The sequence below is a fragment of the Numida meleagris genome, chromosome 11 (assembly GCF_002078875.1).
Source record: "Numida meleagris isolate 19003 breed g44 Domestic line chromosome 11, NumMel1.0, whole genome shotgun sequence".
Lineage (NCBI taxonomy): Eukaryota > Metazoa > Chordata > Aves > Galliformes > Numididae > Numida > Numida meleagris.
This window is the reverse complement of record NC_034419.1, coordinates 13,208,077-13,232,951: the sequence shown is the minus strand read 5'-3', so window position 1 is coordinate 13,232,951 and position 24,875 is coordinate 13,208,077. Positions and strand designations below refer to the sequence as shown.

At 45.4% G+C, this 24,875-nt stretch overlaps 1 protein-coding gene across 1 annotated transcript in view; it reads left to right on the top strand.

Moving 5' to 3' along the window:
- The window catches only part of CADPS (calcium dependent secretion activator), a gene marked incomplete at its 5' end in the record, with an annotated part of 176,719 nt that overhangs the window by 67,544 nt on the left and 84,300 nt on the right, over positions 1–24,875 (top strand). Inside the window, 5 exon segments of the mRNA XM_021409345.1 lie at positions 9,201–9,312; positions 13,556–13,695; positions 15,924–15,990; positions 23,407–23,515; positions 24,053–24,265. Of these exon segments, the coding sequence (XP_021265020.1) occupies positions 9,201–9,312; positions 13,556–13,695; positions 15,924–15,990; positions 23,407–23,515; positions 24,053–24,265 (641 nt within the window).

Sequence of the window (24,875 nt, the reverse complement as noted above, 5' to 3'; positions counted from 1 at the left end):
TTTCAGTTGTCTTTTGTGAAGATGGAGGTGGAGACCTGTTTCCTTTGTGAACATGCTGAGGTCTCCCGGTGAGCAGCAGCGCTGTGTATGAGCACAGAAGGAGCTGTGTACTGTTGGCACTACATGGGCAAAGACCTTGGGCAGTTTTCGGCTCAGGGTACGTCCAGGAGTTGTTTTGCTGCTTTCCTCTACTTAATTTTATAAGGGAGAGTCAAGGCTAAATGACAGTAATCTGTATTTTCAGAGAGAGGACTTCTCTCTCCTTTTCCATACTCTGAATTTTCCTTAGTTTGGATTTCTTTCAGGGTGGTAAAATTTAATAGAAATGATTAACCACATCTGAGTTAAATAGTTGTTGTGTAAAACACGTGGCTTTGTGGCTGGCTCAGTGGGACATCTTTGCACTGGCAGCAGGAGTCTTTGCCCAGCTCCTGCATGGCATAGCAGTGAGGACGTGCATGGTATTGCAGTGGGCTTATACAAGAAGTGCTAACAGCCACAGGCAGTAAATGCACGCAGGCCGATTTCATGAATGAATCTTTGATTCCTGCTGTATCCATAGCAGGCACACTGATAAAGTATTGTCAAGCACATAGGGTAGGCAACCCTTGTAAGAGCAATTATTCTTTCAGTTCATACCTCCCAATAAAAGGTAGCTGGGCTTCCATTTCCATGTCCTCCTGCTGAGCTGTTTGCCTCTAATTGTAAAATCATAGTATTAAGCAAGAGCATGGGGCATTTTAAAAGCAGTCATCATTTAAATCACACCAAGTAATGATGGTGCTTATTTCTCCCATAAATGCCCTGAGGATTGTGGTCTTGCTGTAAATTCTCCTCCAAACCAGACCCGTTTTTGCAGTAAAAAGCAGAGTCTGGGTGTGTGCTCCTGTGTGCTCCAGGTGCTGCCGTGCTGGGTACAGGCATGTCAGAGGGACGTCGCTGGGGCAGGAATGCCATCTCGTGGCCGTGAATAGCTATTATGTGATGAAATCCATCTCCCATCCCTTCTTGCAGCAGCTGCCTTGTGTGCTGGCTGCAGGGTGCTCAGCAGGATGGGGTCCATGTGTGACTCTGGGATGGTGTCTCAGAGCGGTGGGAACAAAACATGGACAGTCCCTGACTGCTGATGGTTTGGAGAAATCCCTGGCTGTGGTAGGAGCTGCTCCATCCTTAGGGACTTGCTTCTCTGCTCACTTTTTCCATAACACCCTTCGTGCTATCTGCAGTGTGTTTTTGGGTAAATGAACACACTTTCCATAAACAGAAGAATTTTTGATGATACTTGTATTTTTTTTTGCAGATGAGTGATGCACACTTGGTGGGAAGGAGTTAGGATGTCCCAGGAAAGCATGGAATCTCTCAGAAAGCCACTGAGTTGTCCATCAGAGCAGGTTTCAGTGCTCTTTACACAGCAGAAAGGCATCCACAGCCTGTGTGCCTACCAGGGCGATGACTTGTCTGCCACCTGCACACTGGCTGTGTCATAGCCAGCAGGTCTTACCTTCTAGGAAAGCCTCCAGGGTGCCCAATTTGTTTGTGCTGTCACTCCCACTTCGGCTTATTCCTTAGGGATGGGGCTGAAAGGCTGTTCTACCAGCAACAAGGGAGGTGAGGAAACAAATGTGAGCAAAAATAGGACACATTGTCCATCTGTGTCTGATCACTTTGGTTACGCTGTTCTGAAGGTGAACAGCCGCCCTCTTACAGCAGGAGGAATCTGGGAGGAGGCTGAGCAGGTCTTGGGAGCCAGGCTGTGTGATGGATGCAAACCATCCTTAATTCATTTCTATTGGTGGAGCAGAAAGATACCTGTTTTCGCACCCAAATTTGATTTCCTGGGCAAGGACGCTTTTGCATGGACAAAACCAGCGTGTTCTCTGCATGTAACTGTAGTCATTGGAGTTTTCATTTCAAACTTTTCTATGCACCTGCAGCGGTGGATGGACAGGGGCTCTTGGAGGACAGGCTTCCTTTCATCTGTTTTCAGCCTCTCGATTGGGATGAAGCAAGGGCTAACTCCAGTGACGCTTAACTGAGTCTCCACTTATAATAACAGGAGCCCAGGGCAGGTGACGTGGGCACATCAGCATGGCAGACCCCAGGAGGCTGGTATCTTCCTTTTCAGAGCTGAGCAGTCCCCTAATGTTGTTTATTTCCACAGCTACAGGTGCCTCAGCATCCTTTCCTGCTAGTTAGAGCTGAAATCCTTTCCTCTGAGATGGAGTTCCCTTTGAGGCCTTTGGTGCCACGTGAAATCCACATGAAACTTGGGCCCACAACAACGACCAAACAGGTGGAATGATTTGACATTTTGCCAGTGGTTTGCTGCTGATGGGATACTTCACCAGCAGTGCGATGCACGCTGCTGACCCTGCGGAGCAAGCAGCCCATGTTTTCTTTCTTATATTGGTATCTTTGCTCGACACTGTGCTTAGTTTCTGAATAATATTTTTTCTAAATAATTTTTTTCTCTTTCTGTAATGGTACCTCTAGAGGTGGTATATCATCAGCTGACCTAAAGGTAGGTCTGTAGTCTTACTGCAAAACATGACAAATCATTTTGCAGCTTTCCCCAGACCAGCGTCCCAGCCTGGCTGTGCTTTGTGGGCTTCTCCCACAGAAATGGGGCCTCACCGGGACAAGTCTGTGAGTCACAGCAGTGTGTGACCCAGCCATATGTTTTCCTAAAAAGCCCCCAAACCCCTCAATTTTTCTGTCCCCTTGGTTGGCTTTTTTTTGGGTTTTTTTTTGTTTTGAAACCCCGAAGACACAAACCAAAAACTTATTATCTATTGCCGTTACCCACGAGAGCTGCAAAAAAATACCTATTTTCCTGAAGGCATTGCCATGCCCTAATTCTTTTTATGACTTCTTTGTGGGCCAGCTGCTGAAGGTGCTGGTTCCTCCTGTGCCACACATTGCATACACGTCCCCTGCTCTCTCATTTCCCCAGCGGCCGCTCGCGCAGGGGTCGGCACGTGGGCTGTGCTGGCGGCTGCGCGTCGTTCCTAGAAACTCACAGCAACTCATTTCTGAAAATGAAATGAAGGTTTTCAGCCCAGCGGAATGAGTGCTGTCCCTGCGCCAGGTTGTCCTGCTGAGCGGAGTAAATTGGTGCTTGCTCTGCTGTACAGAGCTGCTGCTTCACAGGGAAGTGGGAAGGCAGCTCGGGAAGCTCACCAGGAACTATTACCTTAGTCATCAGCCTCTGCCTACTGTTTTCAAATAACTGGCATATGGAAAGAATTAGAGACTACAGCAAAAAGCTTTACAGCAGGTTTCTTTGCGTATGAGTTAAACACTATTACATTTAATTTATTCCTTGTTGCTATCTCAAGAAATACGTGAAAATGAAAGACACCTCAATGCTACAGTTAGGGAAGCGGGTGTTGCCTGCTCCATTGGCTGCAGCAAGGCAGGTTTGCTCTGTGTCTTTTCTAACATTGCTTGAGCTTCAGGCATCCGTGATCTATGCCCCGTGAGCTAAGACTGCTCTGCGGAAAGTTCTCTTCTGGGAGGTGGTGAGCGGGCTGAAGAAGGAAACCATCTTTTCTTAGGCAGGATTTTAGGAGAAGGTAAATCCAGACAGGCTGTGACAGTACAGCCACCTTCCTGCACCAAGTGGCTGTACCAGTATTGCCCCAGACAGGTCCACATACGTGTGCTGTCCCCCACAGTGAGGTGTCGTGTCCCCAGCTCCTGCTGTGTGTGTTGGCTGTAATGTACATCTGCAGTGAACACGCACAGGGAAGAGCGTAGCTCTCCGCTAACACTTTTTATTTTCTGTCTGCTTCCCATTTGTTTCATGCAAGCTGCCGGGCAAACTTCTTTCAATAAATGTATCTGAAGAGAGAGAAAAGGTGTCCTCTGGCAGTTCTGAAGCCCATGAAAACTGATCATAGATCACATTTAAATGTCAACCCCATCTAAAGCAAATCACTCTCCAGCTGCTCCCACGTTAGCCTACTGACAGGCCGAGCTGGTTAGTGGGGCTGATTCATGGCCCAGTGATATAATTCAGTTGCACTTGTTCATTATTTACAGAAATCACAGGCATCAGTGCTCTAGCTGGATGAAGTTAGAAGACCGTGGATGGAAGAAGGCTCTCACCATTGTAAAATTAGTCAGAGGCTATGTAGGCTTGCTAAAGACAGCGGGATATGAATGATAGAATTTAATTCATTCCTCTGGGTATTAATATGTAAGTTGAGTGCTTGTAAGGTCATTGGTATTAAAGTTTCCCTTAGAGGCACGTAGGCACTAGAGGTGAGGAGAAATGATGAAGTTAATGTCTCTCAAGGACAGCTGAGAAAATTCTAACTCATGTGAGTGGGCTGCTGTGAAGAGAAACAACCAGACTCAGAGATCTGCTGCCTGGTCTCTTGTGCAACGATCGGTACAAGACCCTGGAAGCCTTATTTAGATCTCAGATAGTTTTCTCATACATACTGAGCGGTGTACGACTAGCAGCATTGTGGCCTTTGAATGATTTTGTCTTATGGCTTCAGGGTAGTGCCTTCCCTTCTTCTGGGTATACATCATTTGTTTCATTCACAAAAATACTCTCAGTGCTTCAGGCAGTCTTGTTAATTATGTTGGTGGTACCTTTAGGTAAATGTTTGTTCCTAAATCTTCCACACAGCCTGCAGTGATGATCTGCTTATTTTGCTTGTAAAAAGTAAAGCAAGTTGAGCTCATAAAAGGTAAAACAAGTTGTCAGGTTAGCACCTGAGGCATATCTCACCCTCTGGCTTTTTGCAGCCAGAAGAGTTTAGCTGCTCATACCAAGTTTGATGCCTAACTAAAAACCCTGGAGACGCAAGTAGATCCAAATGATATCACTGGAACACCACAGATGGCACAAATAGGACTATAATTCTAGCACAGTCCTTATGCATGGCATTAATTCCTGGCTAACTTCAGGTTTTGGGATACATTTGGCAGTAAGACATTCTGGGCTGAAGATTTCAGGTGGGATTCAGGCAATTAATATGGTTCTATCTGAGAAAGCATTGTCCGGATTTTGATGCTTGTGAATCAAAATCTTTTTGAATACTGCTTGTACCCTTTTGGCCATAATGTTGTTATTGCTTTGCAGATATATTATTGCTTTCAAGTGTAAGCATGGGCTGTGTGACATAAGAAAGATGTGATGTGGATACTTCTTGATAGAATTTGCCCAGAATGGGTTCAAAGGTACTTTCCCAACAAATCAATTCCTGCAGTAATAACTTGGTATTAAGTGTAACTTAATTATAACATGTGAAAATGAAAGCACTATTGTTATTCCCTCAAAATATCCTAATACATAACTATTGCCCAGAAGTAATATTGCATACAATAATTTAATCCACAGCGTGGATAAACTGCATAGTTAGATTGAATACAAATCATATTCCAGTGACATGAATCATGGCCTTATGCTGAGCATCACTATGGCAACTAATGACATCACTGCAGGCTTCAACCTGCACAAAACCCAACTTCTGAGGGTCTCTGTTTGCTGGCGTGGATCTTTTCATGGCAGTTGTGGGTATAAAGATGTCAGCACCACAGTGTTGTCAAGGGTTGCTATGTGTGTTTACTGTCGTTGGAAAGATTTATTCCCTTTGTGGTTGATGTTGTTCTCGTGAAGGAAACCTAATGAAAATTACTGTTTGTATTTGGTTAGTAACATTTGTTGATAGCATATGGTCTGGGAGTGCTTCAGCAAATAAGAGCTTTTTAATAGTAAACAGAGATATGAGTTCTATAAAGCAGCTGCTGTCAAAATACACAGCGTAAGGTTGGATATTTTATTACTTTTTCCTCTTATCCAAATCAAGATTATCTTCCCAATTTTCCTTGCTAGTGACAGTGCAGTTCTTTTCAAGAGAGAAATCATAATCTACAATTAGAAAATAATACTGTTTCTGGGTTCTCATGTTTCAGATGTATATTAGGAAGCTGATGCATCGCGTATGAATAAGATGTAATATTGGCATCTGACTGGAACTGTGGTGCTGTAGGTAATTTCTGCCAAACCCCTGCTCCCTGGCACTTTGATGCATCCTTCTAAAAGATGAAACATAGAACAGGATGCTGGAAAAGGAAACATCAGAGCAAAACTGATGAGGGAACCAAGTTTGTTAGCGCTGCACTGAACGTGCTCATCTGCTAAACTGAGTTGGACTAGATAGGCTCAGAGAGCAAAGCATTAAACCGTATTCCTTGTGCACATATGAAAACAATTATTTTTCCTAATAACTTCTCAAATACAGAAGCTGCTGTTTGGTATTTGTGTCTGAAGAGCAAATGTAATCTCAGCCTTCTCCCTGTCATTTCAAGGGAATTGCCCTTCAGCAGAGGATCTAGTTTGAGGACAATGAGAAGTGCAAAAGCCATGAACAGAATGAGAATGAATAGGAGTGGTTAGTGAGATTCTGTATTTCTCATCTGACTTGCAGTATTTTAGGTTGCATTGTGTATTCCATCACATTGCTCTGATGTGTTTGTTGCTCGTGGCATATTGTTTGTTTCTTTTAGTCTGTAAAAGACACCTTCTCTGTGATTCGCCTTCAAGCTTGCTTGTACGCTTTGCATGAGGTTTGAAGTGCGATGAATATTCGAGGTCTCTAGGAACAACACGGAAATCTAGCTCCTGATGAATTAAAAGAACAAAGAGAGCAGTTCTTTTCTGTTAGCTTCATGTTGGGCTTTGGTGTGGTCAAGTGTTGAGGAGCATCCTCTTTGCAGCAGAGCCCTCCTAGCCATCCCTATGCCTTTCACCTGCAGCTGAGCTGTTCTCTTCTAACGAGGGCAAATACTGAGTTAGGAATGCTTCGTTCAGCTCTGTCTGGAAGTTTGTGTCTTGCTTTAATAACTTCCTAACTCTCGTGAAACACGTCTGCAAACTCTCAAACATAAAAGCACCATGGTTTCTTACCTCTTACTGTAGAATGCATTTTTTTTTCCTTTCTCTGCTACTTTTAAACTTGTTTAAAGCTTCTAAATAGACATTAGTTCAAGTTTCACTTAATTTTTATTCCAAGACACTGTTCAGTCTGTTCTTGTTTGCCAGAGGGAGACTTTTCCTGAATCTCAAAAGCCCTACACAGGTGAATGATTTGATGTGTTGGTGTGAATGGTACCACTGCTGAGCCTCTTTCAAAAGCTTTGGCCTTTGGGATGTTGAACTGACTTGGTGTTTCACAGATCTCCTTTGCCTATGATCTCTCTGAATCAAAGCTGACTGTTGTGTAAGTTCTGGGTAACTTTAAAAGAGTAGTTTTCCTTAAACTGAAATAGAGCTCAGCTGGGGGTGGTAATGAGTAGAAAAAACCCAAGATGAAATTAATCTATTGATTCATGAGAAGAGGTCTCTGAAGTCCACACACGGTTCTGTGAGTTTGGAGGGGTCTGCTAGGAACATGGAAACTCCAGAAGTTGTGACAAGGATTAGCAGTGGGTCCCAGGGATTGGCAGTGCTCCCTAGAGTCTGGCAGGTTGTCACCACTGATTAGCTGAAGAAAGGGAGTAAGTGAACTAGAGGGATCCGTTTAGAAATCATAGCAGGAAAGCTGCTAATCCAGGCAGGGCGGAAAGAGACGACCTTTCCCTGCCACACACTGTGGTTACGAGCACAGAGAGCCCCGTGCTCTGATCTTCCCAGCACAGCAGCATCCCCTGGTCCAGGGCTGGGACACTGTCCATGTGCTTGGCCTGGCACAAGTGTTGTCTTTGTCTTCAGCATGTAATGGCTATGCTGGGGTGTGAGTGAGAAGCACGAGGTGGTGAGTGCAGCAGGAAGGATGGAGTGGTACCCGTGGAAATGCATAGCTCTGTCGGGTACCAGTGTGCAGCTGCTGCCACCTCCTGCATCCCACAAGCATGCTCACCACCGGAGTGCAGATGGGTCCTCGTGGCTCACCAGGCAGCAGCTCCAGCTGCAGCAAGCTGCACACTGGGGATCTGAGGCACTGCTTTCCCAAATCTCTGCAGCAGGACAAAGACAAGCCAGCTCTCTGTGCTGGCCCAAATGGCTGTGCAGTCCTGTCCCAGCTGGGGTAAGAACAGGGCCCAGGGGGAAAGTGTCTGCAACAAAATGTAATGAGCTTGGTCTTGTGTTCACTGATGTCCTGGTTCAGAGAGGAAAAAACCATAAGAGGAAACCATAAGAGGAAACCTCTTATGTGACTGACTAGAAGACTTCCTCATGCCTATCGCTGAAACTTCCCCTGCTGGGCTGCAAGCCCTTATATCCCTAGCAAGCTTTCATAGACGTGCACAAGGAAGGTCAGCTGCAGGGAGAGCCCCTGCTGTAAGGCTCAAAATGGCAACTTTGGCCATCCATGTCAGCAGGCTGTGGGTCTGACCCTGTGCCTGGAGCTCATGGCATTGTCTCCCCAAGGAACTGCTAGTTGCACATATTTTCCCACCACGCTGGAGCTTAAGGCTAACAGCCTTAACTGAACCAGATTTTTCAGGAAGAGGTCTTAGGATGCGCTATTGTGCACCATCCTGTGGTTCATTCAGCTTCCCTAGCACTGTTTTCCAAGCCACAATACCTGCCAGGAGGATAACTCTTGGAGTACAAATAATAGATGGTGCTTAGGGTTCATTGTGTGCTTGAAAGGTGGCTGTTTTTTTACTGGCCCCTGCCATCCCCTCCTCATGCAGCTGGTGTCCTGCTCTGCAGTCCCACCTAGCTGGGCTTACTCTGTACATCATGGCTTGAACCTAAACCTGGGCTAGAGGGCTGAGTTGAGCCTCAGAAGAGGACACAGGTTAAATGTGGCATTTCTTCAGAAAAAGAAAACTTCACTGTGAACCTGGAAATGAGAGGTTAATTAGCCAAGAGAAGAGCAGAGGCATGAGTGATTACAGATGTCCTAGGTGCAGGTGTTCTCCATCCTCAGATTCTGTTGTAACTATACAGGCTGTCACTGCCAGAGACATATTGTTCCTTCTTTCTAAATCAGTTCTCTTAATTTTGGTTACATGCTGTTTCCAAATACCATCTTTCCTCCCAAAAGAACCATCATGGTTTTTCCAAACATCTGTCCCTCAGTTCCCTAAGAAGATAATTAATGCCCTTGTCACTCAGTCAGTCCAACCACTTCAGCTTGTGCCAGGCACGACATTTATGGTTAACCATTGCCAACCCAAGCAGCAGTGCTGCTGGCTTGCCAGTGGAGCTGAGCATGTCTCTGTTTTTGCAGCTGGGGCACCCAAGGAGACTTCACGACAACCCATGCGCTTCCTGCAGTGAAGGTGAAGCTGTTCACAGAGAGCACGGGTGTGCTGGCGCTGGAGGACAAAGAGCTTGGGAGGGTAAGGACATTTTGAGTTTAACAATTTTTCCTTCTGGCCCTACTTTTCTAGAGAAATCTCTTCTGTACGGAAATATCTTTGGAGGACAACATGCTCTGCTTTTTTGCCAAGCTTCAGGAGGGAAAGAAAGCAAGCTCTCCACTGCTGGAAAGTAATGCACCTCGCATGCTGTCTTTGTTGTTAGTTTTTAATGGCAGCGTTTCAGCTGGCTGTGCCTGCACTGAGCAAAGGCAGAGGATCTTGTGTGCAATATTGGCAGTCCGGAAAGCTTTAGAAGTTGCTTACGGAAATGGACATTCCTGAGGCAGAAAAGGGGATTAGGCTGTAGCAAAAAGAGAGGATTTAAGTTTGGCAGGAGTGTGTTAAGCTACTCTCATATCTACTGAACAGCCAGTGCATGGCTTGAGCATCTGAAAGCACTGATGGCAGTACTTAAGGCAAAAGGCTTGAAATCCTGGCTCCCCCAGGGACTGTAGCTCAGCCGATGGCTTCAGTGGGGCTGGACTAAGGAGTGAAAGTGAGGGTCCACTGCTTAGTAGCAAAGAGCTTGCATTGCCCTGGCACCAGTCATGGAACGTCAAAGCCACTCTTCTCTCCCCATCTCTGCCCCTCACCTGTGGTCCCTACGCCAGGGCCCTGGGACTGGTGTCCCTCCAACACCACAGCCCACTGTATCTGTGGACAATACTACTCTGGCGTTTTAAGATGCTTCAGTTAGTCTCCATGGATTTTTTTCATCTTGCAGCTGTAAATTTGTCACAGTCCCATGCCTAAGCAAACTCTCTGCCACCCCCTTCTTCAGCTCTCTTCGCAAGGGAGGCCTCTCTGGTGACATGGGCTAGTGTCCCTTGCTCCTTAGCTTTCTCCTTAGAGAAAAAAACAACATTGAGGAGCATGTACTGCACACGCAGCATAGAGCCTTTTAATCCTACCAAGAGAGAAAATCCCAGTCCAGAGACATCCCACAACCTGGGTATGAAAAGCTGGAAGCTGTGAAGGAACCCATGGTCTGACCTTGAAGTCACGGCTGGTAGAAACCTCACCGAGTCTGAGGTGAGTTCCCCAGGGCTGGTATCACCAGGAAGGCTCCACAGGCACCTGTGGCTTCGAAGCACTAACCAGATTTTTCACTCATGCTGTTCATGCAAATGCCGAAGGTTCTTTTAGGTCACAGTGAGTTCTTGCTCTCATTTATATCTTTACAGCGGAGAGCACCACAGATGATTTTGTCTTGTATAATTTGTGTTCATTTTGACCGTTTGTCTTTTCACATTCTCGTAATGCCCTTTGTTCTTGCACTTGAGAGAGAGAAAAGCAGAGTTATTTCTGCTTTCCTCATCTCATTTTTCTCTTCAAGGACAATCCCGGCATCTCCAGACTTTCCTCATCCACAGCTCAATCCTTTCTTTCTCACTGTCCATTTTCTTTTCTTTTTTTTTTTTTTCAAAAGAAGGGTGACCCCAGCAGGCTGTAGCACTCCAGCTGAAGATCTGTGATTGCTTTGAGGCACAGCATCGTAACATTTTCAGGATTATTTTCTAAACCACATTGTTCAAACAGCCCGGTACCTCCCTTTATCCACCGCGGCCTGCTGAGTGGAGCTTTTCACCCAGCTGTCTGCAATGCCACTGAGGGTTTTTTCCCCAGAGTGGTTACGCTCACTGCGGACCCGCTTCCTTTGTAGGCCTTGTTTCCACTGGCAGCCATGAGCAGCGCTGACTTTGCTGCTCTCGGGAAGCAATTAGCCCTGCGCCTTGTTGTGAGAAAGATGTCAGGCCCCAGTGCAGCCCTCTCGCCCTGAGGTACGGAAGAACTGGCCGTGCCAACCCACGTGAATCCTGATCCGGCGGGAAGCCATCGCCCCTGGTGAGCTCCTGAAATCCCAAGAATGTGGGCCAGCAGCAGTGGGCACGGGGCGATTTCCTCTGGCTGGCCGCCACCGGCGCTTTGAGCAAGCCGAACTTCAAAGGGACATGCGGGTGCCTGGAGCGGCCGAGATGACGCGTGTCCGATCGAGCCACGTCAGGATTTCTTTTTAACGAAATAATGAAACCGGGAGCGTGCTAAGCCCCTGATTTAGCTGTTTGAATGGGCATGAACCTGTCTATGAAGAGAGAAGGGAAGCAAAGTCTCCGTGGAGCAGTTTTATACACAAAAACACCCATGCTTAGCCGCCCTTTGAGAAGAGGCTTTGTGCTCTGCCAGGCCGGCACAATGCTCACTTTCTCTTGCAAGCGTTGAGCTGGCAGCCGGCCGGCGCTCCTCATTGCACCACTTGTGTCGGAGGGAGAGCTGGAAAGCGCTCCCAAGCCCCAAGCTGCTGGATGGGCAGCTGAAGCCATGGGAATCCATCCTGGCCCTATTGAAGCCAGTGGCAAAGTGCCCGCAGACTTCAGCCAAGGTTTCATCCACTGAGAGCGAGCAGGGGAAGAGCCATGAATTGCAGCAATACTGTACAAAGTTTATGCGCCTTTTGATAAAAAAGAGTTAGAAATCAAAGCAGAGAGTATCCCAAACACCCCGAGTGGCTCTTGCCTTGCAGAGAGGCGCAGTTTAATGCAAGGCCTTGGTACGGGGTGGTGCTCAGAGTTTGGGCCCATCCGTGTTTCACGTGCAGGACTCACTGCTTTTCTTCAGGTTTTTCTGAAATACAGGTATTTTTTTCCAAGAGAGGTAAATTAGAAACTAATGTTGCTCAGTTAATCTAGGTGACTAATCATGGATTCTTGCCAGAGAAAGCATGAATGTAATTCAGTAAAGGAAGTGTGAAATAATGTTTATGAAAATGGGTGAACTCCAAAATCTACTGATGTTAATTTAACCATAGGCTTTGGAGGAGACAAATAATTTTTAAACTCAATTATCGGAGGGTGATAGCGTCAGGTGTATTTTAGTGGGAGGAAAAAGACTGCTTTGTTGGCTCAGCAGTGAAGGTGAGTATCTCCGGAATATAAAAGTATAGTTTGGCTGGAGTTTGGCAGGAGCATGGACAAAGCGTGAGTGAGGAATGAGTGATGGAAGCACAGCAAATAACGAGGGTGAATGCTGCCATTTATAAAGGAGTGTGCTTGCATAAATGTTAATGGATTTAAAGGAGATTCATCTCACTGCAGTACAGTGGAGACTGTAATGAATTTGCATCCAGCAAAGTCACCTCTGAGAGAGAAAATGTTGGAAGAGGAAGGGGCGTAAGAAGCAGAGAGCATCAGAGGGGTCATTATTCTGATGTGAAGACAGCTATGGCTCTGCTGTGCTCCATTCAATTAGCAGATAGACATTTTAGAGTCACAGGGTTAAGCTACTTTAGAGGACACATGGAAGCATGAGGAGAAAACGGTGAATGCCATGTAGTTCTTGAATATTCTGTGGCTTGCTGACAGAGAGAGATGCTGTGCTTCATGGAATGATGAATGAGTGGAAAAGCACAGCTATGATCAGAAGAGATTACTTGCCTCTTGGAGCCTTCAGTTTCTTTGACCAGCCAAGCACTGCTACTGGTATTCATCTGCACAGCTCCACTGAAATCCCTCGTGTTGCACTGATTTGCCCCAGCTGGAGATTGCCCCATCAGTTCCTCTCTGCATGAAATGGAAGCAGAAAGTGCTGCAGCCACTGCTGTCATGATATGTGCTGCACATTTGATCTGTTGTTGTAGCACAGTCAGACATACTGACCTGCTTACAAGGTTGTCTGCTGCATACAGTCTTGCCAGTAAGCAAAATAGCATGTCAGTTCATCATAACTTAATGGTAGTGACTGATAAACCATTTTAGGTATAATGTTCTGTGCTCTTGAGGTGGTGAACCTCACATGGAAATGTCAGGAAGGTTAGAGGCTGGCAAAATTGTATGGGTCTTAAAGTGGAGGACTGCAGCAGACAACCTCAGCAAAAACTTATTGGTGTTTTGCTAATCACATCAGTCCATCATCAGTTCTAGACTGATTTATGTGGACAGATGCAAGCTTGTTTACTGTACTCTTTCCTTAAACAGCTGCAAGATGGGAACTGATAAATGCAATTCTGTTTTGCCCAACCCCATCAACGATGTCACATAGGTAGTGGAGACAGAGAACATATGAACTAATCTCAAAATAATAAGCTGCATCTTAAAACAGCAAAGGAAAGTTAGTCTCAGTGATGGAAATAGAAATTTCCAGGCTAATTTTCTGAGCTCTTCTGCTGTGCTCTTGTAAAACCCCTGCTGTGAACAATTTTTAACATTCTTGATTTTGATGTTTGCAGGTTGTTCTCCATCCCACTCCCAACAGCCCAAAGCAGTCAGAGTGGCACAAAATGACAGTTTCCAAAAACTGCCCAGATCAAGACCTGAAGATCAAGCTTGCTGTACGAATGGATAAGCCCCAAAACATGAAGCACTCTGGGTAAGTGTCATTATCTGAACTCCATTTGTTTTGGATGAGCATTACAACATTCCTCTTTCTTAAGATTCTGAAAGTGAATCTTTTCCTCAAGTTCACAGGAGATCAAAAGAAATTTAATTATAGAAATGGCATTAGTTTAGTCATTTATAAAGCACTTTCCGTATTCTTAGCATAGATACGCATTCTTAATGTATATCAGCCAAACAATTTAAATTTTAAACAGTATTCCCTGGGAAATTGCTAGATTGTTTTCTTCCTGTAAGGAAATAAGAAGAGAACTTGCCTAACTCACTTGCTGGTAGCTTGTTATAATTTCCTAAGTTAATCTGTGTTTCACCGTGTTGACTTCTCACAACCTGAAAAACAGTGCACCTTCTGCTTGAAATAAACTCCAATGTGATCATCATTATTTATACAGAGATGCACAGTACAACTAAGCAGCAGTTGCCTGGGGGAAGGCAAGAGAGTGTAAGTAGGACTAACAAAGTGGGGTGTTAAAAGGGAAATCTCTCCCTGCCACATGTCAGTATCAGAGGATTTGGGGCCAAGAGGATCCCCATCTTCCTCCCCAGGCTTCCTCGTGTCCCACACAGGGACAGAAGAAGCTGTGACATTGCAGGGCAGAAAGGAATTCTTTTAATTTGAGATTATATAATTCCTGTGCACTGTAACATGAGCTGAGCTGGCCAAAAGGAAATCATTCCTATCTTTTCCTTGAGCCCAGAAGCAGACACTGATACATGCTTTTCACCAGTAATGCAATTACAAATCAGATCATCTTTGGGAAGATCTAGCTAGTGTCATTGGCAAGGCTTTCCTCTCTTTGTTCTTCAGAGCTGAGGATGCGATAAAAAGTAGAAATTATCTAGGAAAATCACTGCTTTGATTAACTCTTTATCCAGTATCATTTTGGGGCTATAAAAGTAACTTTGCTTCATTTTTATTTTCATAATGTTTTGTTAGGTTGAATCCATTAGATGGATTAAATCACACATCTTTCTTTTAATTCTTTTTCCTCGTCCTCCTGTCTTCTCTGTTAATGAGATCAGAGCCAATAGCCAGATGTGAAGTTTAATTTTTCCACTGTGAACACAAGCACCAAAAGCAAAAAAAGAACAGTTCTGTCATGCTCGTTTCCTTGATCAGGTCTGATGGCAACAGGGCTGAGCAGTCCTGGCTTTTCTCGTGCTCTTTACAACTAACATTTGATATACAAGATGGTGCTGGAAAGAACGTGATGTGTAATATTAGCTTGCTATCATAACAGAGGTTGTCTTTCTGCTCGTTTTAGTGGCAGCAGCAAACAGGACAATTATGTCCCTGTTCTTGAGCTCAGAGCCCACTCAGTGCCCACATTAGCACAGTACTTGGAATTTTGTGGCTTGAACATTCACCGTGTACATACGTTGAATCTTTTCTAGCATAAAAAACCACCAGCATAACCAAAAAGGAATTGTTTTTCTATTTATAGAGCCAGAACCAAAGTAATTATAACGATACGTAAAACGCATTAGCGCTGAACAATGTCTTTGTAATTACTCCTAGTCTGGTGCTGCTGCTATTTTTGCCAGTGTTTGTATTACAGTGTTACAGCAGCTGCTTCATCACAGAGATTAAATGCTGATTTTGACATTAATTTTAAAAGTTAATTCTTCCTTTGTAGGATGCAGTAAATTCACTCCTTCTTAGAAATTATTCCATTTGCTCGTAGCCAAGCGATTTCAAGGAATTCATCTTCAGCTGTTCAGCAAAGTGACCTGGTTTAGTCAGTCCAGTGTATAGTGGGGTCCCCGGCACTGCCTTTGATGCAGTAAGGTGCCCTCTCATTGACACTTCCCCTCAGCCAAATGGTTTTGTGAAGGCTTAAAGCAACACTTAGGGTTTCTTTCTCTTAATTCTGCCATTGCAAATGTATTCACCCATCTGACCACATAGCAGCTATTCACTGGCATTAAAGGGCTTCTAGATTCTGAGCAAGTTGTAAAAAACAAAAAGGAAGAGGGGAATAATACTGTGTAACATTGAGACTCTGGGAGCTTTTTGTGTCTCTTTCTTTACAGGTTATTCGTTCAGGCTAGAAATAATCACATTCAGTAATGCTGCCAAACTTGAGAGTCTTGTAATTACTCCTTCTTCTGCATTAACTTCGGTTTCTAGCTGTGAAGAAAAGATACTGTAAACAACAGCTTGTCATTTGTGTACTGAATTCACTTATTCTTTTCTCCTAGATATTTATGGGCCATTGGTAAAAATGTTTGGAAGAGATGGAAGAAAAGATTCTTTGTCCTGGTGCAGGTAACAGATTTACCTAGAAGTGACCTTAAATTACAACATGAAGTACTTGTTCTGACCTTTTACAGTGCTGTGTAACTGCTGCAAAACTGTGGTTCTGCATAGGTTCTTTGTTAAATCATGGTTCTTTTTTTTTCTAACTGGGGACATCTTCTCAGGGACAGCCCAGCTGCAAATCCCTAGCTAGGAGTTCTGTGATGCAACTGAATGCTTGGTGTAATGAAGAATTTTAGTGAGGAATTTAGTGAGATGGGAAGGTAGTTTGTGTTGGCTTTAGGTACTTGAGTGCAAATTCTCCCTTTTCAGCCTCCAGGTAAAGTTTCAAGGCTCTTGGAATCTACAGAATTTTCGTCATTGGCTGCATCAGAGTCAGTATTTCATTTCTGATGCTTTTCTCATCTTCAAATTCATTGCTCATTCTCGTTCTTTTTTCTTTTTCTTCTCCACTTCCTGCCCTCCCAGATTCAGTAGATCTGTATATTATCGGTGAATCATTTCAAGTAAACAGACAGAAGGTGTCCTACACAAGCTAAGAGGATCTGGTCAGTACTTGACATGTTAGATCTTCCCTCGCCTTCCTGATGGCAGCTGGAAGCATGGAACCCAGAGAGGTGTGGGGCCCTGGTTTGGGTGGCTGCTTCTTCACCCCAGCCTGACCAGCACAGCCACAGAGCAGACCGGGGTCCATCTCTCCCTCTCTCCTGCCCAAGTTCCCCAGGCTGTGCTGTCTCCAACTATGAGAGATAAAAAAAATTAGATGGTTGCCTATATCTGTCCAAGCAGTATATTTAGATTTACGTTAAAAATGATGGGTTTAGGCCATTTGTAAGCCATTCTCAGCAACATCTCATTTGCAAATGCACCCTCCATGTAGGGACCAGCCAGGTGGAAGGGGATGCAACCACTGGATGGGGATCTCAAAGAGGCAGAAGAGGCCATGGTTAAGGAAAAGCCTTTGAGGGATTCTGCACAACAACCCTGTTTTTATGCAAGGGTTCAGGGATTGCTTTTCTCTGTGTGTTTTCTTGCTTGTGTTCTGTGCTGAAGTTAAAAGTGCTGTGGCAGTGTGTGATCACCTGTAGAGCAGCTTGTCCTTGAGAGGCAGCTCATTTCTGCAGAATTCTCAGGAGCGTTTTCCTTGTGAGCAGGGGGTCTCCAGGATCCTTTTTCAGAGAGTGCCTGTATTTAACAGGACTATTCCTCTTTCCTAAAATAGCTTCTCCCATACCAAAGTTTATCAGTACTTCTGTGTGCGAGACTCTGCAGGTGTGGCCACTAATCCCCATGTCTCTCTCAGGAGCCTTCATCTGGCCTTTCTGTGGGGTTGCAGTTCTTCCCCTCATTTTCAGTTGCTATATATTTCTCAGCTTGCAGTGGAACTGAAGCGCTCAGTTATTCCATGTTTTCTTCTGTTACTAGGTCTGTATTCGTCAGTTGGCATATGCAAGTAGAATTTGGCCAGAAAAGCAGTTCATTTGAATAAGATGAGCAGACTTTTGCCCCCAGAGAGTCTCTGTAGCCCACCTCAGAAATTCCAGCTGCCGCTGCAGTTCCTCTGTTACGTTACCGTTTGCTCAACATTTGGTGCAATGTAAAGTGTTCTGCCGTACATCAAATATAAACAAGAAACACTCTCTATGCAGTCCCTCAGATGTAGTTTGAGCATATTGAACATGTCAGCAGGCAATAAAGATGGAATAAAAATACTTTGCTGTCCGTATGTTTGTCATTTGCTTTTCATGCAATGCAAAGGATGGGTGCTGATACGAATAGGGACTGGCAGTAAAGGTGTTGATGTCCCGAATGCTCTGAACTCTGCTGAGCACAGACAGGGAGTAGCCCCAGCAGGACAGCGAGCTGGCCTGGCTGCAGGAGGAATGGGCAAGGATCAGGCTGTGTTTTAGGGGCTCAGTCAGCCACACCAGGCTCCTGCTGGCACCAGTGCCAAGAGCCGGAGTCCAAAGCATAAAATCTTTTTGGGATATTGTAGTGTGGTCAGCGTGTGACACTGCTGAGAGGTCAGGGCTGTAAGTTTGGGTGAATAAATATCTTCTTTCTCACCCCTTATCTCTGTCCCTCACCTGTAATGTCTTTTGCTGCACCTATCCCAACTCTTGCAGAGTAACCTCTTCCCCCCAGTCCCAAGTCCTCTCTTGCCCCTCTTTCTCTGTTTCAGATGGAAGCAGCTGGCCCAGCCCCAGTTCCTTCAGTGCTCTGCAGTGGTGTCTGGTACCAGAGGTTAAGAAATTTGTGGTAATAAATACTCAGACTCCTCATAACCATCTAAACAAGGCACAAAGGTGCCAAGCTGCATAGGCAGCACTGTGGAGGAAGGTGTTGATGGCAGTTTGGCTCTTTCCTGTCAGCAATGCCTCACCAGTATGAACGGAGGTTTTGCACATGTATGGAGAAAAAGGAGCTCTACAGGGACTGTTCCCACTGCTACTTGGCTTCTGTAAGCCCTGCAGAGAAGGGGAAAGGAGCAATAACTCTCTTGTAATTTGGGCGGCATAATCCCTCGCACCTTCTGTGTCTGTGAAAGCTGTACAGGAGATGATTTGTTTGGGTGCAGCGGGTGAGAGCGGCTCCTTTGTGCTGCTTCTGTAGTTGGGCCTCACCCCTTCAGCACATGCATTGCTGGGCAGCCCTCATTTTCCCCTTGGTGAGGGTGGGCAACGTGGTGCGGCCTGGGGAGCTCAGGTGCATTTCTTCTGCAGGCCCCCACGTAACACAGGGGAGAGTTTTCTCTTCCGAATGAATCGCAGTCCTCTCTGCACACTGCCCACCCTTCTCGTAGACACCCTTTGAGATGAGCAGCAGAAGAGCAGAATACTGATTAGATGTAAATTACATGGCAGAGACTCGTTACTTGCCTAATTTTAAATCCTGAGATATGCAGCGTGAAAGTGATGGCAGAATATGGCCCTGAGCTTGGATGGAAATGGTCCGCAGCATCACAAGTGAGGAAAATGCTTCGTAAAGGCAGCAGTCATGCCAATGGCAGTGGTAAGAGAAAGCAATGGGATGATTTAGGGCAACGTTCTCTGTGACTGGTTGGGAAAGAAAATGTCTATCCAGCACAGATGTTGTGTTTCATAAGTTGCTATATCAGCTAACTGAGCACAGCATACAAATTTCAGCCACTTTGTCAATTGGACCCTTGATCACGCAAAAGCTGGGATTTTTGGTAGCTGACAGAGCTTGCATTAATTCTTTGCATGGTCTAATGTGCTCCACTGGCAATAACACTGTTGCTGGTTTGGGTGGGCTTGCCAGCTCTGCAATAGGAAATCTCCTCTAATGATTCTTAAGGGCAAGCGAATTAATTACACTGAGATTTCAGTCTGAATCTGTTTTCCTCTTGTCATAACCCCGTTTCTGTGCGCTGGCAGCATATGGGAAGTAACAGTCCATGGTACCTGGATGACATGTCTGCTGAGTAGCTGGAAGCAGTTTTCGTCTGATTGTGTCTGATGGTGTTTGCAGAATGTTGTTGGACGCAGATCAACTCTCTGCAGATTAAAACCAGTTGCAGTGTCTGCGCCTGGATCTATTGTTCTAGTGACAGACTCCCCGCACTCATTATAACTTAGAATAATGGTGACAGCTCCTGCTTTTAGCAAAACTCAGCTGACTTGGGATGAAATGAAATGAAGTGTTCAGTAACTCTGCATAACCAACTGAACTAGGAAATAATTCCACAACATCGCTGTGTACTACACCCGCAGTGCTAGCCTGTGGTCCTCAAATCAAGGAGAATGACCTACAGCTGGTCCCCGCAACCATATTAAGTCATGTTTTTTGTCTGACCCTCACTGGGAACTGGGCGTAAGTGGTGAATGCTGAGAAACCCTTGAGTGTTGGTGATTGATACAGAACGTTTGGGAGCTGCTGGTTAAGCAGCTGCTTGTCTGCTTGCACCTGGATGCTTGTATAGAGGCGAGCTGGTGGCGTGGGCATGGCTTCCCATCACGCAGACCCGCCTGAAGAAAGCACACGTGCTTGGAGGGAGAAGCTAGGACAACTGCTATGTGCAATTGTTTAGGGATGAATGGATGTGCTTAGATGTGAAAACTGGTGTTTTCACATTTGTTTCTTTAAGCTAGATCATTTCCTCTGCTCATTTGTGTCAGTAAAGGGCTCGGGAGGCAACATACAGCTGCAACCAGAGGACAAGAGTCTCCCATCAAAGTGGAAAGCTGTATTATAACTGGCAGTATCTTAGCACAGTTTCTCTCCCTTGGGACAAAATGCATGCTGTTAATCCAGGAAAGGTCCGTTTAAGAATTTAACCCAAGTGGGGCGGTGTTATGTCAACACTGGGAAAGAGGGAAGCGGATGACTGAGCTATGTTGTGCTCAGAGTGCGAGGGACGACAATTAACAGGTTTGAACAGGATTCTCAGGCAAGCTTTGCTGGCCAGAGCAGGAGTATTTGGTGGGAAGACAAGGAGGAAGTCAGTACTGGTTAATACATATCTACTATATTTATTAATTACTCGGGTTTTATAGCTGGTGACAGAATATGGTCAAGTGCCAAGAAAGTCAGATCTAATTTAGCAGCCTGGGAATAGTGAACTTTGGCATTTGTCTCCTGCTGTCTCTTTCCTCTTTTCTCAATTTCTTTGCCTTTCTCTTTTTTCCCCACTTTGTTCCTTCTGTTCTTATGTCTCAAATTATTTTCTAAGCCATTCTCCTTTTTTCATAACGAACCAGCCAGAACAGCCTTGGATTATTTCTCTTCTTTGAGCTTTACTCAGTTTCAGCTTCCTTAGCTGCTCCTTTCCTGGCCCTCGTCTGGTCCCTGGATCAAATCCCAGTTGCTTTGAGAGTTTGTCCCTCATTGGGCAGAGATTTCCCCTCAGTCTTCCTTCAGTTTCCTCTCTATCCATGCTTTTTTCAATTACTCAAACCATTCATCTTGCCCATCCCATCTGCTCGCTCGCTCTCATACTCAGCTATGGTTCAGTGTGAACTCAGCAGGCTGCAAGATTAATTTCTGCTATTAACTGTTTGTCTGGTCTGGCCACTTTGGAGCTTCTGCAGAAGGCAGGCTCTGGAAAGCACAGTATTTTAGAGGACTGTTGAGAGGCTAACTGCAATCTCCACTTGACCCTGCAGTGCTGTTCAGCAGTGAAACGTGGTAGTGTCATATCAAGCCTTTTAGAATCACATTTCATAAGATTTTTCTTTACCACCACTCCTAACGGGAAGGAACCAGATTTTTCTGGTCGGCAGGGCACAGCTTCTTTTCTGACCCCAAGCAGTAAATTGGCACACCACATCTTACACACAAGGTGCTAGCTGGAGTTGTGTTTGTGCAGGCACTCTGCACGGCACCGCTGGCTCCTTTTCCAGAGGACTGTGGTAGCAGTCCTCGCTCGTTGCATGTTGTAGACTGACCCGTAGGTTTCTCTAAGAGGTCTCTTGTACTAATGATGTAAAGCAGCTTCTTCTAAGGAAACCATGTGGATACAAACAAGAGAGCAGTTTGCACTGCCCTTCTCCCAGAATGGCTCCGCTAAATCTTTTGTCCACACTTGCCCATGGCACAGGATTGAAGCTTGATGATATTTAAGGTCCCTTCCAACCTAAGCCATTCTATGGTTCTACAATCTCTCTTCTGTAGTTTTTAATATGAGAAGTATAAGCTTTGAAGTGCCTGTATATGTTTCCATCTTTTATGGTTGTGTTGGTACAGTTGCTTTATTGATAGAGATTAATGATATTTGTTGGGGCCAAAAATGAGGTGAATTATTTGAATGTGAGGAAGAGCTTGACACTCAGACCTCTAGTTCAGGGTCAGAACGGAAGAAACTCTTAACTTCTGAATGGGTTTTACCTGTTTCTTAGAGCTTACAGGATAAAAGGAAAGCATGACTTGTTTCAGTGTTTTCAGTCATATCAACGTAGATTAGCACTGACTCGTTTCAGGAATCGACTTTGTCACGCAGTCCCTGAAGTTCAGGCTGTCTGAGGCAAAGGAACCAAATCCTCGCCATTCAGATGAAATCCCCGTGGTCGTATTGTGAATAAAGCACATTCAGGAGTTTGTCCAGGAGATGGCAGCAATATACTGCTAATCTAACTGAATGAACGCTGCAGGAGTCGTCTGAATATTGTGCTGAGGGGCACTAGGTTATTTTTAGATTTCTTCGTGTTAATCTTTTTAATTTTCGTGTTGCTGGTATGACGGTACACATTCAAAGTTCATAGCATATAATATGCACTGGTGTGCTCCTGCTATTGGTCTGTTACTTGTCAATCTTTCCTCGGTGCTGGTAGCTTTAAGGAAGTTGCAAGATGCTTAAAGCATCACTTTCAGCCTTCCTCCCACAAATGTGTTAATGATAGGGTTTATTCTTAGGCGGATGCTGGAGCTGTTCCTGCAGGAAGGCGCGGTGCAGGCAGGCTGGCAGCTAGTGGAGCCCGCAGAGGGCAGCAAGACACCGAGCGCCGGCTGGGGATGCTCAGCCGGGTCCCCTGACTTAAATAAACGGCATTTATTAGTGAAAGGTGCCACTGAAATACATGCTGTTTGTAGATTTGTCACAGAACGGTTTGGAGGCAAAATCCCCCAGCTGCTCGAATGATGCAGAGAGTGCAGCCACTCTCGTGGAACCCGTCTTTCAGGGTCTCTGCTGACTTCCCAAAAATGACGAGCATGATCCATTGCCACCCACCAGAGTTTGAAAGATCCCTCAGAAGTCAAAGTTTCCTCCTGAGGTCAAGAAAACGTCCACACTAATAAAATTACGTAAGGCGTCTGGGATGTGACACAACCTTACCAAAGTCATCTGAAATCATTTGACAGTAAATTTCCCCGTGAGTTCCTAGCCTGGAGCATGGAGAATCCTCTCCTCTCTGGCCGGGCTTCTCGCTGCCCATCCAGATCGTGGCGCGGGGAGCACGCGCGGGGCCTTGATGCGGGCTGATGGCCCCCCAACGGCGATGGGAGAGCCCGGCCGAGCCCCGCAGCTGAGTCGGCTTCCGTCAAGAGCTTGACATTGAATGTATCGTGTCATGCAGATGGTACCTCAGAGGAGTGAGAGCTGCCATTTACAGCACTGATGACAACAACTGCCGAGATCAGTGGGATCTTAAGATTGCTTTAATATGACTGGCACCTAGCAATTTAGCTCACATTGTTTGTGACAGGGTGTCACTCTTGCACTTGTCTGGGGATGAGTGATAGAGTTTTCTAACGCGTGGTTCTTCCTTGTTGGGAGGAAATCAAACCACTGTGTGTATGGGCATGGAGAATGAGGGTATGTTAAGAGAGGGCTTTGAGAATGTGTGGTAAAAGTTCAGCCTCATGAGCAATGATCCCCCGGCACCCCAATCCCTGTCAATATATAAGTGCACAATTTGGATTCGTTGTGGTCGCCCGGTGCCATCTTAACTTTGTGATTTTCTTCAGGTTAGTCAATATACGTTTGCTATGTGCAGCTACCGGGAGAAAAAAGCCGAACCTCAAGAGCTGCTGCAGCTCGACGGATACACTGTGGACTACACCGACCCGCAGCCAGGTACGGCACCGGCCACGTTCTGCGGTGGGTGCTTGTGATGCCAAACAGCCCCTGTCTAGGATGCTCTCCCCCTGCTTGCAGCTGAACTGTGATCAGCATCATTGTAAATATGTTTGTGTTTAGGCTGATCATTAGCTATGCATGACTTTACTATAAATAGATGGAAGGAGTTGAGCAGAGTTTTGCAAGAGGAGAGGAAGACTCATCTTTTCTAGGGAGCTTAAGTGAATTAGATGCTTAACCCTCATCACGCCGTGGATAAATGTCCCTCAGAGGAGATGACAAAAGACATAGTAGGTTTGTGGTCAAGACCTTGCTTCCAGGCTTATTCTGGTGGTGGGAAGATGGGAAAATGGGCACTGAATCAGGGAAGGGATAGAAGCAAGCATCCAACCAGTTCTTGTGCAGGGAGAGCACTGGGTTTGCTGGGGGCACCCAGTGCATCGGGCTGGGAGTGGCCGGGGGGAGTCTTTCATCAGCCTCAAAGTCTTCAGATGTCTGTTGCCATTTTCAAAGCCTGCCTTCCTCTCCTGCTAGGTTTGGAAGGTGGCAGAGCATTCTTCAACGCTGTGAAGGAAGGAGACACGGTGATTTTTGCAAGTGACGATGAGCAGGACCGCATCCTGTGGGTCCAAGCCATGTACCGAGCCACCGGCCAGTCTCACAAACCTGTGCCGCCTACCCAAGTGCAAAAGCTAAATGCTAAAGGAGGAAATGTTCCCCAGCTAGACGCCCCAATCTCTCAATTTTGTAAGTAAATAAGTTCTCCTAGACAGCAGAAGTCTTTGAAGGAAAGATTTTTCTGCACTGATGTAAATCAATATTCACGCACATGTTTCTGACTCCAAAACAAATCTTTTTCATTATCATTAAGCTGCTTTTTACATCAGTGGAACCAGAACCACTTAACCTGTCTGTTTAACACAACCAAGCCCGAGAAACCAAATTCCTTGGGGAAATTGTCAGTGAGTGTTTGAAAGTGCAATACTTGATGGAGAAGAGACTGGGATCTGAGAGCCCGCAACCCATCTTGCTTTCTGCACACACCCGTCTTACCCCCGCACAATAAACTGCAGACCCGGATCAGAGCAATTCATTAGTGCCATTAGCTGTCTGTCAAATGTATCATGTGCTCAGAACTACAGGTGCAAATCTCGCAAGTATGAAATGCACACACAAAAAGAGGTCTCCTGTTGAATATTCAACTGTAGGAAAACATATGGTATTTTTAACAGGTTGCTTTGCAGGCCAGTTAGATGTGAATTTAAAGCAATCATCTTTTAAGTTGTAGCTGTGCAGTGTGTCCTGTGCCGTTATACCCAATTCAGTTAACTTGAAATTTAGAGCAATTTCTTTTGTC